At 40.7% G+C, this 18546-nt stretch overlaps 1 protein-coding gene across 1 annotated transcript; it reads left to right on the forward strand.

The window, feature by feature from the left end:
* The first annotated feature begins 6635 nt into the window (after positions 1-6635).
* Positions 6636-16399, forward strand: LOC131677387 (uncharacterized). The gene is made up of 3 exons (XM_058957178.1): positions 6636-7021; positions 14371-14594; positions 14716-16399. The coding sequence occupies exons 1-3, from the start codon at positions 6789-6791 to the stop codon at positions 15123-15125; spliced, it is 867 nt and encodes a 288-aa protein (XP_058813161.1). The 5' UTR covers positions 6636-6788; the 3' UTR covers positions 15126-16399.
* The last annotated feature ends 2147 nt before the right edge of the window (positions 16400-18546 follow it).

Here is an 18546-nt window from a genome sequence, read left to right on the forward strand (position 1 = left end):
ATGAACCATCCAGTGTGATTGTTCCACTTGACAACTTTCATCTTGCGCTTGAAATCTCAATTGACACTATTCGCTCAGCTCAGTACGTAAAAACTCCTTCTGTCGACCGTCTCAATATTATCAGTTTTGAGAGGAACAAATTAACTGCAGTCTTCAAGTCTTCCAGTGTTCCAGTGTTCCAGTGTTCCAGTGTTCCAGTCTTCCAGTCTTCCAGTCTTCCAGTCTTCCAGTCTTCCAGTCTTCCAGTCTTCCAGTCTTCCAGTCTTCCAGTCTTCCAGTCTTCCAGTCTTCCAGTCTTCCAGTCTTCCAGTCTTCCAGTCTTCCAGTCTTCCAGTCTTCCAGTCTTCCAGTCTTCCAGTCTTCCAGTCTTCCAGTCTTCCAGTCTTCCAGTCTTCCAGTCTTCCAGTCTTCCAGTCTTCCAGTCTTCCAGTCTTCCAGTCTTCCAGTCTTCCAGTCTTCCAGTCTTCCAGTCTTCCAGTCTTCCAGTCTTCCAGTCTTCCAGTCTTCCAGTCTTCCAGTCTTCCAGTCTTCCAGTCTTCCAGTCTTCCAGTCTTCCAGTCTTCCAGTCTTCCAGTCTTCCAGGCTTCCAGTCTTCCAGTCTTCCAGTCTTTTAGTCTTCTAGTTTTCCAATTGTCCAGTCTTTCAGTCTTGTAGTCTTCCAGTCCTCATTCAGGTTTGTTATGAATATATACCAAATTCGTTACTGATACTTTTTGCATGTATCAGACAACTAGCAGCTGGGAAAATGGATGATGACATGATTATGACTTTCAATGGTTCAGTTTTCGATAAAATTCCAAAATTTGACTAATTTTGTGAAAATCACTCCTACAACATTTTTTTGTAGGATTTGTCATTTTTAGACTAGAGCCATTTGAAAAAAAAATTGGTAAAGAAAGTTTGGCCCTTTTCAAAAGACAGGCTAGATCATTTTTGGAAAAACAAAGTATGCAAAGTGGCTTTTTGTGACAAAGTCTTCATGTACAGAAAGTTTCATTAAAATCTGAGAGGGTGCTGTCAACATTTGTTCGAGTTGGCGCGAAATTCGTCATTGGGATATTGACAAAGCAATACCAGTGCAGTTAACTCTCTCTATGTCGATATTCTCTATCTCGATATTTCTCCCTATCTCGATTATTTCGTAAGTCCCTTCAGATTGCCTGTGAAAAAACCTCCGTATCTCGATATTTTCTCTATCTCGATATCTCCCTATCTCAAAATTCACCTGCAATTTTCTCTCTTTATGTCAGTGTGATCTTTTTTTCCGTCGGCACATCGCACAGTGGATACAGCATGGAATGTAGATTGACGATTAGGGCATTTAGTCCGATGTCTATTTACTTGATATGTATTGATATGTTCTCGTATAGTCATATCAGGCATTGCAAAAAAACTCATGTTTGGCATATTCATCTGGATGTGCTATATCTTTACCTCAAAAATTTGTGCAGTTACTGGTATACGCATGAGAGATTTTTTAGAAAATTGCACACTACAGCGGAATATTTAACAATATGTTTGTTTACAATCGTTTCCAGCACCTTTAAATGTTAAATTGGTTAATTTTGTTGTAGATGGGGAGAGAGCACCCCATACAGTAATATCATATTCAATCTCCAGAACGGTAATCTAATCAACGATATCCTTAAACAAGTCATTTTATTGAAAATATAAAAAAAAATTCATTTGCAAAAATATTGATTTTTAAAGCTGCACTGTCGTTTTCCAGGGACTCTTCTGAAAAAGGAATCATGTGATGTGCATATTTCTAGATTGGATTATTCAAAAAGTAACAAAAATAAAATTGCGTTCTCGCAACTGATATTTAATAAATGGGATTAGCCAAACCAACTTTTAAGATATCTTGATGTTTCGATTTTCGAAGCAATTTTGGCCATATAATGCCCATGAAATATATAATACATAGCGTCGAAACGAAATTTTCGATCAATCAGAGAAAGTATTGTTAGCCAACATTTTTACGTAGTGCTCTAAAACGTTTATAAATTACGCATACTATGCAAATGATTTTTTTTTGAATCCTTACAGTGTACATCGTATCATCTGCGCACGTTTAGCAAAAAATGCAAATATATAAAAAATTAGGACAGACCTCTTTTCGAGATACTTCGGAAACATTAAAAACAAAGCAAGCAATGATTTTTTTATATTCTCCCTAACTTTGTGGAAAAAATTGCAAATTGTAAACATAAGCAAACAACATCTAACTTCTCACATGCAGGAGGATTAATGATCGCAGTGGCGTAGCCAGAAATTTGGTTTGGAGGGGGTTTTGACGAAAATCTTAGATTTTTCAAAAATGTTTGCGGGTCTATTGATGACATTTAATCTGTAAGCCGCGTTCGACTGGGTACTACCGTGTTCTGCAGTAATAGCGAAATGGGATGGTGTGAGCGGGCATGGGCGCTATAACCCTACCGTAGGCAGAACTAAGTACCTGCCGCAGGTGTCAGTTATGTTGGGTGGCGGACTACGAGACAGGTTAGGTCAAGTTCAATGAGTGGATCAAAAAACACCACTTTACTAACAAAAGCATGAGCTGAAAACTCGCAACTTCGAAACCGTAGCATAGCTTTGATAGACGAGGCAGAAGGTGTGGAAATGCGGGGATCGAGCGACGGCACAAGAGCTGCGCAAAATGCGCCAACGCGTGGTCAAGTGGCAGACGATCAGCGAATGGATGTGTGTAGTGTAGATCAAAGGCCATTTCTTCTACTAGAGCATTATCAATGTGCATTGACCTCACGAAGCCGAGAAAGATGCATTTTATGCGCAGCTGGAGCATGTCTATGATGGCTGCCTATAGCGGAATGTTAAGCTCGTCATCGGTGACATAAACATCCTGATAGGTCGGAGGCATTGTATAAACCGGTTATCGCACAGGATAGTCTGCACACCTTATAAGGTGTACACATTATTTGTGCAGAAATCTCACGATTGATAAGTATATTATGACGAACACCTAAACAGCGAAGCAGTAGACGACAAGAGTATTGCAAGAATCAGCTTGTAGACGCGCGCAGTCGACGACAGATTCCGGATCTACCTAAGATTCATGAAAAACTAGGACGGTTGAACCGCTGGCAATGATCAACTGTCAAGTGAGCTACTCAAACACAGAGTACAGGAATTGGCTAGAGCACTACACTGGGTGCTTTTGAAGATCTGGAAGGAGGAGATTTTACCGAAGTATAGGATGTAGGGAGTAGTATGTCCCATCTATAAAAATTGTGTTAAGCGGGATTTTTGCAACTAATTACCGATTAATCACATTACTGAACTGCCCTTGTACGGAAAGGTGACGTAAACGCCATCCAGTATATATAGCAAAGTGGCGTGGAAGTCACTTTTACATACTAGGATAGTAAAGTCATCTACAAGGTGTTCTCCCAAATTCTTTGTTGCCGCCTATAACCGTTAGTAAGGGAATTCGTAGTGCAATAATGCTATAATGCACAAATACGGGTTGCATTCATATCTTCAACCAAGCTATTTGTAATAACATTCTTGAAAACTTTGCTGAAGACACTAAGCCTCGAACTAAATTTGATTGGAATTAGTAATTCATCCAATTGGAAAAATTAATCAATAAAATTATGCTGCTAAAGTGCTAAATACTAAATCTCCAAAAGCTGAGGGTTTCCAAATTATGGAATCTTGGCGCCATTCAATTCGATACCCAAATGTACATCATAAATAGCGAAAAACGTGAAAAACTTTAAATTTTTTTTAATTACCAATTTTAGCTAGTGGCACTTTATATAAATGTACATAAAAACCGATTCTGACCTGTTAGAGACAAGCGTAAAACTCCATTTTTCATCAGTTTCTATGTAGGCGTTTTCATTGAGCTATTTTGCTTGATATTTACATGATTTATCAACTATAGGATCCTCACTAAAATATTAGTTACAAGATCCCATTCTCACAATTTACAAAAAGTCCCCATAACGTTTTAAACATTAAGTTCTCAATGTAATGAACAGATAATAAACTTCCAAAATTATTATTTGAATATTTAATAAACTAGTCAGCATTAAACTTTTTTTTCTTCAATTCAAATATTTTGGTTTGGAGGGGGTTTTAACCCCCAAAACCCCCTTGGCTACGCCACTGAATGATCGAATTAATATATCTATAAAACGAACCGAACTAGTATCTCTATATAATGAGAAATATTTACACAATTTCGACAATATAGTACGAAAATGTTGTTTTCGTGGTCAAAATAATTTCGATTACAATTTTGCACAATTGTAAACTTTGTGAAGCTGATGAATATAAATACAGAAAAAAGATATCTAGAGAAAATTTTCAATAGGACGTAAGTAACATTGAGAGCCTCTCTTTGTTTACTTTCTCTTTCGATTATTACGACGTCATTACAACACTTTGCACTAATTTTCCAGTACATATCGAAAGCCGACGGTTTTTACTAGAATATTATGCAAAGAGTAGAGTAGTAAACGTTGAAATGGCCGAGTAATGAACAGAAGAGAAAGACCCCAAAGAGAATCTCTCATTGTTACTTACGTCCTATTGAAAATTTTCTCTAGATATATGCGTTGCCTTCCACTGCTACCCCCTAGGACGAGCTTCTATCTTCGTTTCGCAGCATGCATTATGATGTCCTGAAAGAAAAAAAAATATCAATGTGTTAACTATCTCGATCTCTCCCTATGTCTATGGTCCCTTCAATATCGACACAGAAAGAGTTAACTGTATAGACTTTAGAATGTAAGACACTTTTAATTCAAATTTTAATCATTTTACCAACGTACTGAAGAGTTACAAATATCCCAGTGTACCTTTGTTTCGAAGTCGCACCGCTCATGCGGCAAAACGGTGCTGGATGGGCCGAAATCTATAGCGTCCAGATGATGGAGTCACCTCTCTGGCATCGGTGATTGGCACTCAGTGCGGAAAGAGACCGGCGGAAAAACAGATTCAATTGCATGGAAAATGTAGTCAGTGTCTATTTAAAACTTTTTTCTATAATATATCAAGACAACGAAGATGTAATAAAATATCATTTTCATCGGTCAGTATCCCTGACAGCACTGGTCCAGCGGAAAACAATCAGGTTAATTGAAACAAGTTCAGTTCTACGGATAATACTTTCAACTATTTGTGCTGAAAGGATAGGGCGTAACCCCTATTATTGGCATTACTAACTTTTGTGAGAAAATCTTGCAAAAACCAAAAGTTTTAACTGTTTAAAAAAATTGTCGTTTGTAAACAAGATGAGCATGAATTATAAATAAAATTAAATAAGTTCAATTAAATTAAATTACATTAAATTGAAAGACCAACTTATAGAATACTTGGTCAATGTATTGTCGATCATTCTAAATTTATGGTAAATTGAAATGTGTAGTGGTTTTGTCTGAATTAATTTCAAAATACATTTCTGATGTAAAAAAAACACAAGCTTCCCGAACACTACAGCCGACTTGACCAGACTTCTTTTAAAGTTGATGATTGATGCGATAATTGACTGCTTCTACGCCAACAACAATTGAAGTTGCATAAAACGTACTCCAACATGAGTGACTTATGACAGCATTCCTATTCACTTAGCGAATCCGCCGTAACTGCATGTCTTCAATTCAAACTTTGCCAAAGATATTACCCCAAAAACATCAGGGTCGTTCGACAGAAAAATTAGCATCTACGGAATGGTGTAAGCTAGCCAAAATGATTTTTTTTCTTTCGAAAACGCTCACCACCAGATCCGTTAACTTTTCCTTTTAACCTCCTTCAGCGGTAGCAGGACTTCTACAGCTGCCACCGCTCGAAGGAATGGAGTTCTGCGGGTAGCGGTAGCGGCGGAAATCTTCGGACCCCACCCCGCCAAGGAAGATGATATCCATCTGCATACCAACGGTGACAAACTGAGTATGGGTGTGAACCTGCGGCATCTCTTACACAATCGGTAACATTATTTTCTTATTGGCCTGGCGACGACGCTCGGGTGCGTATGTGTATTTGAGGCAGGCGGAAGCGGGCGGTAGCTGCACAGTCTTTCTCACAATCAGGCGGGCGGGACCCGCCAACTCCGCGATCGGTAACCGGCAGGATGACGGTGTGTGAACTAGCATGTGAACATTGAGCAAGAGGCATCTTTTTCATCTCGTCATCGCCGTCACCGTCGTCGGATCGGGAGATGATGGCACGATCGTGTGTGCGTGCGGAATTGGCGAGCAAGAGAGAGAGAGCCTTACTGGAAAGAGATCTTCGGATCGGGTTGGTGCTCTGAGTCAGCATCTCACCGTGCAAGTGCTGAAGTTGCAGGTGTCGAAGCGATATTTTCTCGTGTTGCTTTTTTTTTTTGGAAAAATGCCCACACAGGTGAGAGCAGCAGCGGGAGAAATGATCGGATGGTTTTTTTTCGGTGTTTTCCTTTTCGTTTTTTTCCTCCGGCCACGGATCTCTTTCTCTCTCTCTCTCTCTCTCTTGCTCTTTTCGGGCGTGTTTGCCGATACAGAAATTATTTAACATAATATCTTGGTATTACAATTTATCATCATCTCGTTGTTTAAAGAAGCAATTTTTTGTTGGTGCTATATAAGGGTTACAATATTGAGATAGGAGTACAATTCATTACCGATCGTTGAAGAATAACGAACTCGAAGAGACAGACACAGAGCAGCCCGAAGCGAGCGAGTGCGTGTGGAAAAGTTCTGTGCTATCAAAAGAACTCTGAAGTTAGCGGGTGAAGTGAAGTGATAGAAAAATAATAAACACACAAAAAGTCCCCAGTAATCATGAAAGTGCTAATCGTATCCGCGGTGCTCCTGGCCTGTGCCATGGCCGCCCCAGCTCCGGCAGAGGAAACCTCGTCGACCGGAAGTGCGCTAAATATGGCGCTCAAGTTCTTCGGCAGCTGTTTCGAATCGGACGAAATGGGAACCTGTCTGGCGGTGAAAGGAATTACCGCCCTGAACCGTGCTGCCCGTGCCAACAACATCGAGATCGTGCCTGGTGTAACCTTCTCAAGGTGAATTTCAAAAAAAAAATTAATGAAAACAACATAGACTGAAATCGATAACAGATAAAGAAGTGAAAAGTAAAGTTTTTTGGGGGTGTTATGCAACCCATACCTGTGCAGCTAAATATCCCGTGACTTTTCGCTGGGGAAAACAGGAAACTATGCAAGTAGTTCCCTGCACGACAACAACGTGCAACTGAGTGACGGTGTGACAGTTTGGTTCCCGCCTTCCCCAGCAAACTTAATTGCAGATTCGATGCACGCAATGAATCAGCAAACCCGCGGCGGTTCCTTTCCCGGACCACAGTTACGACCATTCAGGCTATTACCTACCTGTGTAGGCTGGTGAAGATCTGTTGAATTTCAATTGGTTCCGCGATCGTATTACGAAATGTGGGGGTGCATTGTGCGGTTGACTTGAGCGATTTTCCATTAACAGGTGCAAGGCGTTCCCCAGGCCGGGGCCCGTTCCGTTCCGTTTGGAGGGTTTTGGTCTGACGAGTGAAATGTTGTGACAATGTTGAATTGATTAGGCTCCCACAGCCTCATTAATTGTGGAGGAAAACTGACAGCTCTTACAGATTTCAACGGGGTCGTAAGTGAGGAACCCCAGTTGTAGGCTTTTTGTAGGAGACGACCTCTGCGACCAGCATTAGCTTGCTTGGTTTCATAATTCACTTGCTTGGAACAAGATTTTGAAGATTTTTACTGTTAGTATATGTATAGTAGAACGATTTTGTACTTGTCATTAGATAGTTCGATCTAAAGTTGTACTAGAACTGCCGCGCTACTAGATGTTAAATGAACGCCCAAAAAAATTGGGATGTTGTTTGATTCGATTTTGGTAAGGATGCGATCTATACGAATTTTTTGGTCACATTTTACATTTTGTAATCACAATTCCTTTCAACATTCATCGTCAGTTAGAAAATCGCCCCTTTTTCATTTTATTTCCAACAATTCCATTACTTCGTAACTGCTACTACACGCATTCCATTATTTTTAGATCACTCATTTGGATCTAATTCGCTTTAAACATTTATTCCTCAGTTCGTCACCCAATTTAACGAAAATTGTCATACCAAACTGTTGATTGTTTCAACTTTAAACAATTAATTAACCATTTTATTGATTCTTCTACTTTTTCTCTTAGTTACCCATTTCTTATGATTATTCTTTTTTTTGATTCCATCACCTGTCATTTTGGAAATCGTCATTTAGACTCTCTTTATTCGTACACTTGAGTCTTTCAAACCATTATTTTCATTCCTGTCATGCTCAGTTCGGTATTTGACACATGATGACTCTCTAATACGCACCATTTCAACACCATTAGTCACGTGACAATATTTACGTCGAAATTAGCCATTCCTCACCAAAGACCTCAACAAGGAATTTGTTCAAAAGCGATACTTTCGTTTCGAGAATTGTAGCACTACTTTTGAGTACTAGTCATTCCAACACGAATAACTCTAGGGTTCGCTGCATGATGACACCCATTTCACAATTGCGACACTCGTCAATTCCGAAACCAATTAATCCTTCAACACCCTGTATTCCGAAATTATTTACTTTTACATTCACGACACTCATTTCAAAATTGGTTATCAATTTCTGGAATTTCCACACTACACAAGATTACTTCAATCCGGGCCCCTATTTACACAGTCACGTCATCCAGTTACTAGGAGAAAATTTCCTTCTACTCACTAGGTGACTGTGAGAATGGAGTCCACGATATCCTTTCATTTCAGAATTTGTCACTCTAATTTGTAGGAATCGGAACGCGATGACACTGGATCGGTTCGCAATTCGTCACGTGACGACCTCAACTTCCAAATTCGTCATGTGACGAATCTCACATCGCAACTCACTTCGGAGTTTATCACGAGATAATATTCTTCATTTTGTAATTCATCCATCTATCATTCACCATTCCCCTACTCCTCTTTTTTCATCATCATTCTGATACTTGTTATTTCACCTTTCGTCAGCTTGTAAAATTTGATTTTTCCTGAAACAATACCCTCAAAACATGTCGTAAATCTTCACTTTAATATTCACCATTTTGACACTAATTATTCAAATGCCCTTTCCTACCGTCAATCTAATTCTAGTGTTTCTAACGTTTGTCACGTGACACTCAATGATACACGATATGACACTCACTTAACGACACCCTACATTGCAGGGTTCGTCGCTCCAACATGCGTCATCACGTTTTTTTTAAATTTTTCATTCTGTTACTATTAATTATTACAACAATCTTTAATACATTGCTTAGCTAGGGATTCGTCACGTTGCGACACTCCTTTCAGAAACTACTAGGAACTACGCGGAAATCGTCATTTCCACGCTCGTAATTTCGAAACTCACATTTTCGAATTTATCAATCTAGCACTCATCATTGCGAAATTCTTATGGGGATTCGCCACGTGATTTCACCCGCGCTCCCGAGTTCGTCACGTGACGATATTCGCAGCGGAACATATCATATGAAGATCCCAACTTCCAATGCACTCGTCAATGCATATCCTTACATAGTTTATTTAGGCTATCATTACGAAACGACACTCGTTACGGAATGCGCTATTCTGATACTATTTGTCTGAAACTTGACATTACGAAATTCATTTAAAAGTATGTTACATGCAGTAGTGTTGATCATACGTCATGCCGATTCTTTCCGATAGTTATTATTCGGGCACTCGTCATTCCAGCACTCGGCATTACGGCACGAGTCATTTGAGTACTTGTCATTCCACCACTTTTCATTTCATCAGTTGTCATTCCAGTACTCGTCATTTTAGCACACGCATTCCAGAATTCGTCATTCCGACACTGATTATTCCATCACTCGTCATTAGAGCACTCGTCATGCCAGAACTTCCTATTACAATTCTAGCTATTCCAGCATTGATCAATCTAGTTCGTATCATTTCAGCATTCTTCATTATAGTACTCGCCATTATTACTTTCTATTAGCCGTCAATTTAATACTTCGTTGCGTGATGACACCAATTTTAGAATTCATCTTGTGATACTACCCTTTATTTCGGGTTTGACACTCCAAAACCAGCCATAACAATATACGATTGGTTACTATTATTTTAATGCGTCACGTGATGGCACTCATTTCAACAGTCATTATACTACTCGTCATTTTAGTACTCGTCATTTCAGCTCTTGTCATTTCAGTACTCGCCATATCTATCGTACCAGTACTTGTATACCTAATCATTCCAGCACACATCACTCTAGCATTCTTCATTCCAGCACTCTTTAATCCAGCACTCGTCATTCCCGTACACGTCATCTTAGCACTTATCATTCTAGCACAAGCCATCTTAGCACTCATCAATCCAGTAGTCACTATTTTAGCACTCATCATTTCAACTCGCCATGCCTCATCATTCCAGCACATATCGTTCTAGCACTCGTCATTCCAGTATTTGTTAGCTAAGCACTTGTCATCTTAGGACTCGCCATCATGACCCTAATCATCTAAGCACTCGTCATTTCAGCACTCTTCATTCTTGTAGTCATTTTAGTATTCGTCATTTCAGCTCTTGTCACTTCAGCACTCGCTTTAACTGTCGTTCCAGTACTTGCCATATATAATCAATCCAGCACACATCACTCTAGCATTCTTCATTCCAGCACTCGTCAATCCAGCACTCGTCATTCCGCATCTTAGCACTTATCATTGTAGCACAAATCATCTTAGCACTCATCATTCCAGTAGTCGCCATTTTAGCACTCATCATTTCAACTCTTGTCAATTCCAGTACTCGCCAAACGTCATCAGTCCAGCACATATCGTTCTAGCACTCGTCATTCTGGCACTCGTCACTCTACCACTGGTAATTCCAGTACTTGTCATCTTATCACTTGTCATCTTGGCACTTGTCATATTAGCACTTATAATCTAAGCACTCGTCATTCCATCACTCGTCAATCCAGCACTCGTCATTCCAGCACTGGTCATTTCAGTATTCGTCAGCACTCGTCATTTCAGCACTCTTCATTCTAGTAGTCATTTTAACTCTCGTCATTTAAGCATTCGTCATTCCAGTACTAGTCACTTTTTTGTTCAAAGCTGATTTAATAACAATCGTACTGTCAATCGTCATTACGGAGCTCGTGAAAGAATTCGTCACGTGACGGCAGTCATTGCGGAAGTCGTCACGTTACAAAATTTCTCATTTCCAAATTCGTTACTACAAAAAATTATGAACAATTCAAACCATCATTCCGAAAGTCATTTTAACACTTACCACTCTTTTTTTTTGCATTCATCATTCCAGCCCCTCTCATTGCACCATTCGTCATTCCAGCACTCGTCTTTCAGTAGCTTCGATGCTCGACAATCCGGAGGTCGTCATTCTGTCGGTCGGTACTCGGTACATGCGAGAAATCGTTAAGCGCTAATCATTTCGTAACTTAACAATTCTTCTTCCTTAAATTCGTCAGCTCGACTCTCTTTGTTTTCTCTCTCTCCCTCTTTCTTCCCATCATTACTCGACTGTTTTATACATTTGCTTCTCAACTTTTAGCATAGTATGCTAGTCGAAATCAGAGACATTCGATGTATAATGAAGCAATTTTGGCAAGTTCTATGATGACGCCGTAATAATCAAAAGAGAAAATAAACAAAGAGAGGCTCTCATGTACACTTAGGACCATTGTTTGTCTATAATATTATACATACAATTGTCATTTTGAATGATATTTTGCACCCTTTAGACATTCTTGCGCTCACCAGTCCGGTGATAATCTTGTAAAAATTTTAGCATTCGTCATTTCGTCTCTAGTCATTCTAGTACGCAACACTAGAGACGATGACAGTTGCCACTCCAGCACTTCTCACTGAGGCATTCCTCATTTAGACACTCCTCTCCCCTGGCGTTTGTCATATTTGCTTCTTACTCTTGACAATTTTTGAATGCTTTTCCAACATTTATCGTGACGGAACTCGAGAAAAAACTCATCATATGACGACACTCATTTCATCACGTGACGAAACCATCAATTTTGGTATAGATTCTTACGATTTATATTGTCATTCTGATAGCCATTTCAAGATGCATCAATACCATATAGTCTATGTTTAGGAACACAAACCTCCGAATAGCATGGGGAAGGTTCAGAAAATTCGTCATAACGGAACTCGCCAACGAATTCGTTAAGTGACCATACTTATTTCGGAATTCATCACGTGACAATGTTTATCTCGAAAGTCGTTACTTGACAATATTCGGAATTCATCAACCCAAAACTTCGTAAACCATAACAAAAAATTCGTCCAATTTTGAAGGCGCCATTCAGTGTCTCATGTCGACATCTTTCCCTTCGACAATGTTTTACTGCTACTCATCGGTCTCGTACTCCCCATTCTGGATCAATTGCTCAATTGTTGTTCGAGAGTTTGACATTTGGCATTATTATTTACGCGTAGTCGTCGTTTTAATACTTCGTGGCGTGATAACAATTTCAGAATTCATGTGACGTGACAGTATTTCGGATTTTATCACTCCAAAACTTCATCAGCCATAACAATAGACGATACTGTTCTTAATCCGTCACATGACGACACTCATTTTGAAAGTCATCACGTGACACAGTTATTGATTTCGTAATTCGTTACTCTTCAACCGGAACAACCTTTCCAAAGAAGTTCATTTACACGCGGCGTTTGTAAGGTCCTTACTGTGCAGCAATTTTACTTTTGATGCTGGTGTAAGGCGCGTGATGATGGAATTTCCTTGAAATTTGTGTAATGTCATTACTTAATAATAACACGTTTAATGCTTTTTTAAGAGTCTCCAAAGATGTTGATTTTTTTAACAGCCTTTCTGAATGCCATTCCCACATTTGTCATAACGGAACTCGTTCAACAATTCGTTACGTGACGATACTTATTTCGAAATTCGTCACGTGATGATACTAGGATTTAGGCTAGTAAGTAGAAGATTTACAGAACGGCAGAACGATTCATACATAACTATTAAATCGAAAATGGATCTTCGAAGTTAACCGTTTCGCTCATGTCTCTTGTCAAGCCACAAACCATTTTCTTCGAGCGTCAGTTAAAACTAATGCTCAATCACTAGACCGTTCGCATTCGAACATAATCTCAGAATCCCGGTCCAAAAAATACGCATCACATCGTTCCGACATTTTGATAAATAGCAAACACAAGATTCCGCCTGATGGTCAGTATCTTGCTCGTGCCGCCTCACGCGTACAAAAGAGCGAAACACGTGATGTCACGAATCAGCTCCGTAGCAATCAAAGAAATGAATGCTCCAATTTACCCCGCGAAATGATTGTACGGTACTTCCACTTCAGCTGGTTAGGCTACTTTTGTTTACCAATCACTCGTCCAGATGAAAGTGAAAGTCGACAAGTTGCTCCCTGTAGATGGCGGCGGTGAAACTACGCACGCACCCAAAATATCCAATCAAACGATTTCCGAAACAATGTGATCCAGATTCCTCCATTTGTCGAATCCCACCGTAGCACTCATCCCGAGCATCATCGCGTCTTGATTCAAATAAAACGCCTCGACGAAACCATCCTCGCCGATTACCGTTCGCGGTGCGCGTGCCCCGTTCTAATACCCCGCATTCCGTTTCGAGCACCTGCAGCAGCAAACCGCTCCGTTTGATATGATTACGCGAAATCCATTTTTTTCGGTAGGGGACGGTGGGTGCGCAGCGAGCCCCAAACAACTTCACAAATGCGAACAGAGAAGTATGAAAAGCTTCGCCAACACACACTTTCTAGGCCACAGCGCTTCCGCCCGCCCGCCTCGTAATTGATATCGAGAGCTCGAGACTGACCCACATCAAACAGCGTCGGCCAAGGCAGCTGCAGCCTGTTTGTAGTTTCCTCCGGCCACGCTCGCAGCCCTCCCATGGCTTTCCAAACCGGGTCTTACCGAGCGTGAATTCGCATTGCGCAATATTAGCGCTTCATTCGAATCGATGGATAATTGCGGTGCACCCTCGAATACATACTCAGCCGCCCACCATATCACTTGCTCGGCTCGGAAATTAGAAATTAGAACACACCAAAGAGTCTAATTAGTGGGACCTGCCAGAGCGCACAATTCGGAAACCTACTTCTCGTTTGTATATCACCTGCCCCACCGCTGGTGGCAAGAGGACCCGGTTTATTTTTTATTTCATTTCATTTCCGTATGGGTAGATTTGTGGCGTTGCAAAATCGGTTCTTGCATATCTGGAACAAAAATACTGTTCGACACAAAAATAATTAAAATAAAACCCTCGAATGCCGCCATTAAGTTCTAATCAACAAATTTGTGTTTTGCTTTCATTTCTCCCCCTACACAGAGACGCGTCGGCCTCAGTTGAACGTATGGGCAAATCCGTCTCGGAGAACGAAATCATCAACACCCTGCCGGCCACTTCCGAAGAGAAGAGCGACGCCCTGTTCGATATGGCCATCGACTCCGCCAAGCGACTGTTCACCGCCCGCTCCATCCAGATCCGTCTGCCGGAGGAAGCCAGCGAAACCATTGCCCGTTCCCTCGAAGAAGGTAGAACCCTGAAGAAAGGTCCGTATCACCGAACTAACCTTACCTTATTAACCGCCATTTCCTTCCTTTGCACATGATTCTATTTGGGGCTTTCTTTTTTTTCGGTTTCTCTTTCCACACACACGCACTCTCCTTACAGGTAAGAAACTGAAGAAAATCCTCGGCCCACTTGCTCTGGCTGTCGGAGGAAAGCTGTTCGCTCTGCTGCCCCTACTTCTCGGAGGAGTTGCTCTGCTCGCCATCAAGGCTCTGTTCGTCTCGAAGATCGCTCTGATCCTGGCCGTTATCCTGGCATTCAAGAAATTCCTCGGAGGAGCCGTTGATGGAGCTGGTACTCTTGGACTGCTGTCAAAGGCTGTCGGAGGCGGTGGTGGTGCTGCTGCTATTGGAAGCGCTCTCGGCGGTGGTGGTGCTGCTGCCCCTGCCCCTGCTGGTTGGACTGGAGCTGGTGCTAGCGGTTGGTCCCAAGGAAACTCTCAGTATCCTTATGCCCGCAGCTACGACACCGCCCAGGATCTCGCTTACAGTGCCCAGGCCCCAAAGGCGTAAACAACCTGTCCACGAACTTCCAAAACGAAACCATATTAGATTAAGAAGCTCCTCCCTTCTACCCCTTCAACTCTAGCTAGCCTTCAATCCGTTACCTTCGCACCTTCGTTTCTTGGGTTCTACCTCGGGTTCCCTGCCCACCACTCTGTACCCTGTCTTTTCGCACTTTGCAAGCCTCCTCCCACCGCCCTAGTGTCTAGTCTATCACTCTTTCTGCTAGAGCCACCAAGCGAGCGACCCATCGTTGACGAGTCCCCAGCCTAGTCGCAAAATTAGCTCCACTCACACGCACAACAGCATTTAAAAACCACATCGGATCGTGACAACAGTGATCCACTGCAACGACCGGGTGTGCCAGCTCACACCCAGCGCCCGTTCAATCTTTCCACCAAACCCGACAGCACCAGCCCAACACTCTCTACCCTCTTCACCTCACCACTCACAACTTTAACCGATAAACCAACACACACGCACACCAACCACTGCGCCGTGAAGTGAGAGCAACTTGCGAGATAGGAATCGAAAACAAAGGTACAAAGCCGTCGGCTTGCAACGATTGGTAAGCCACCCATTTGTACATACACCTTAAACAAAACAAAACAAAACACAAGCTCACAGGCCGAAACGAAAGTCGGCAGAGAATTTGCACAAACAATTGACACGCTCAGCCCGCGGCTGAGCGCTCAGGTGGCTGCACGGCACAACCGAAAGTGTGCCAATCGCTTGATGGCTTTCCGTACTTGCTGTTCAATCTGTCCCGATTCGCCCTGACAGGAGGCGGTCGCCTACCATTTCAACGTCTTGGTCGGGTTTGCCCTGGGAGCGACTTCCCAGGAATCCGACAATTTCCGATCTAAAGCAGCCTAATTAGTGTTTTACTAGTGTGTAGTAATTTATTTGCAAGCGACAACAAAAAATTAAACCCACGAGAGAAAAAGAGAGAGAGAGGAAACTAAAACAAAACTAGATTCGCAAGAGATCGAACGTGTAATTAATTTATTTTAATTTATGATTTTCTAGTTATTAGCTCGGAAACAAATATATACGAGAGAGAGATAGAGAGAAAAAATAAACAGAAACAAAGCAATCGCAGCACAAAACGTAAATACAAATACAAACCCACAAACATCAATCACAACGTGCAAAACCTCGACTGTATAGATTACCGCTTAATTTGTAAAAGTTTTATAGACTTGTGTAAAGTAACGAACACGATGTGTCAATAGTCATTAATTTGATTTTTTTTTCTTTCAATGGAGACTACAATAAATACGCTGAGAAGATTTGATTTGAAAAGAGAGATGTCAAATTGGAAGTGTTATTTTTTGACGGTAAGAAAACAAATTGAGAAACTTTTCCGTTTTCAGCGGCTGGAACAAACATTTTATTACTACTTTTAGAATTATAACACAAAAACCTTCTTTAATCTACCCAGTGATGCAATCAGTGGCGGATCCAGGGGAGGGTCTTGGGGGTCCGGACCCCCTCCGAAATGTTTTGCCTTGTTGAGAAATTTTAAAATAGTTTCCATTGTAATTCGTTCTTAATTCAAAATCATTCCAGACCAGATTTTTTCAGCAAAACTGATTTTTATTAAACAAAGTCATAACTTATTACACATTGCTCAATGAACATTTTAAAATCGAAATTTCGAATCCCCTCCGAAATATTTTTCTGGATCCGCTTCTGGATGCAATTGTACCTTTCTCATTTATTCAAACTGAGATTCTACGTTCATTCCGTTTCACGATTTTTTTTTTTTGGGTTGTCGTGACAATATTATATATTATTCTTGTTATCTACCGTATGCATGATATACTTTGCAATATCAACGGAATTTTTAATTTAAAATTACTTCCACAGGGAAATTGGCATGATTCCACGACAGAATGTCTCAAAACAACTTATGGAGCACAATAAATCTACTTGTTTAATACGATTAAGAAGGCATAACTTGTTTTTTGACTCATTTCCACTACCTTTTTATTTCGAAAAAATGCGACTTCTAGCAAAAACAAGTGTCGGACTAACATTCCTTTTCCCCATTATTGATAAAACATCTTAGGGGCCATCCATATACCACGTGGACTATTTAGGACTGGGTAGGGGCCACGAAAAAGTTCACGCTTGTCCTTGGGGATGGGAAGGGGTTGGTGAAGAATGTCCACATGGATTTTCATTATATTTTTGACTTTTGAAAGATATTGATATAAATTTGTATCATAATTGGTGTGAGCGCTTACCTTCATTTTTTTCAGGATTTTGCAATAGTCAAAGTGCTTATAGCAGCATAATGTACGAGTGTGCCTGCATATGTGAAAATTTAAAACAATGATGGCAACTATCATCAAAAAAATCAGAGGAAATCCTACGAAAAAAAATCGGAGAAAAACTTCTGTATCTTGGTCAAATGTCATTAATTTTGGAAACGTTTGATTGAAATTATGATCCAATTCAAAAAAGCAATAGGTTACTTCAATTTTTTTTTGTTATGATGAATCTTTTAAACGTAAATATAAAAGAATGTCGTTGTAAATTTAATTTTTAATGCAAATTTCACAAAAAATTAAAGAAGTGTATAACATTCTGTGGTTGAATTTTGAACGATTTTTAATAAGTCCTTCTTCATCATAATAGTCTAACACATTAGAAATTTTCCGGAAAATCCATTGTTATGAAATTACTCGAAAAAAAAATTGGAAAGTGAACAATGTAGGGAGGAGAGGAATAACAGGAATTGTCCACGCTTGTACACGGAGGGGGAGGAGCACTTTTGATCCTGATTCCTTGATCCAGGTTCTCGATCAAGGACCTTTAATAGTGGTTTCTTGATCCTGGATCTTTTATCTTCATTCCTTGATCTTGTATCCTTAATCTTAATTCCTTGATCCTAGATCCTGGATCCTTGATCCAGGTTCCTTAATCTGGGATCCTCGATCCTGGTTCCTGAATTCTCAATCCTTGATGGTTGTTCCCAAATCCTGCATCCTTGATACTAGACCCTTGATCATGGATCCTTTCTCTTGGTTCCTTGACCTTAGATCCTTGATCATGGTTGCTTGATTATAGGTACTTGATCTTGCTTCTTTGGTCCTGGATCCCAGGATCTGGTTTAATCATGCATTCTAGATCATGGTTCCTCGATTGTGAACCCTTGTTCCTGGCCTCTTGATCTTAGATCCTTGTTCTTGGTTCCTTAAACATGGATTCTAAATTCAGATTTCATGATTCTGGATGCTGGTTCCTCGATCCTCGATCAATGATCTTATTTCTTTGAACCGGGTACCTTCATTCTGGATCCTTGATCCTGGTTCCTTGATCATGGATGCTTGATCCTGGTTCCTTGATCCTGAACAATCTATCCTAGGTCCCTGATCCTGGACTCTTGATCCGGAATTGATTCCTTGATCCTGGGTGCTTA

Source organism: Topomyia yanbarensis, chromosome 1 (assembly GCF_030247195.1).
Source record: "Topomyia yanbarensis strain Yona2022 chromosome 1, ASM3024719v1, whole genome shotgun sequence".
NCBI classification, from domain to species: domain Eukaryota; kingdom Metazoa; phylum Arthropoda; class Insecta; order Diptera; family Culicidae; genus Topomyia; species Topomyia yanbarensis.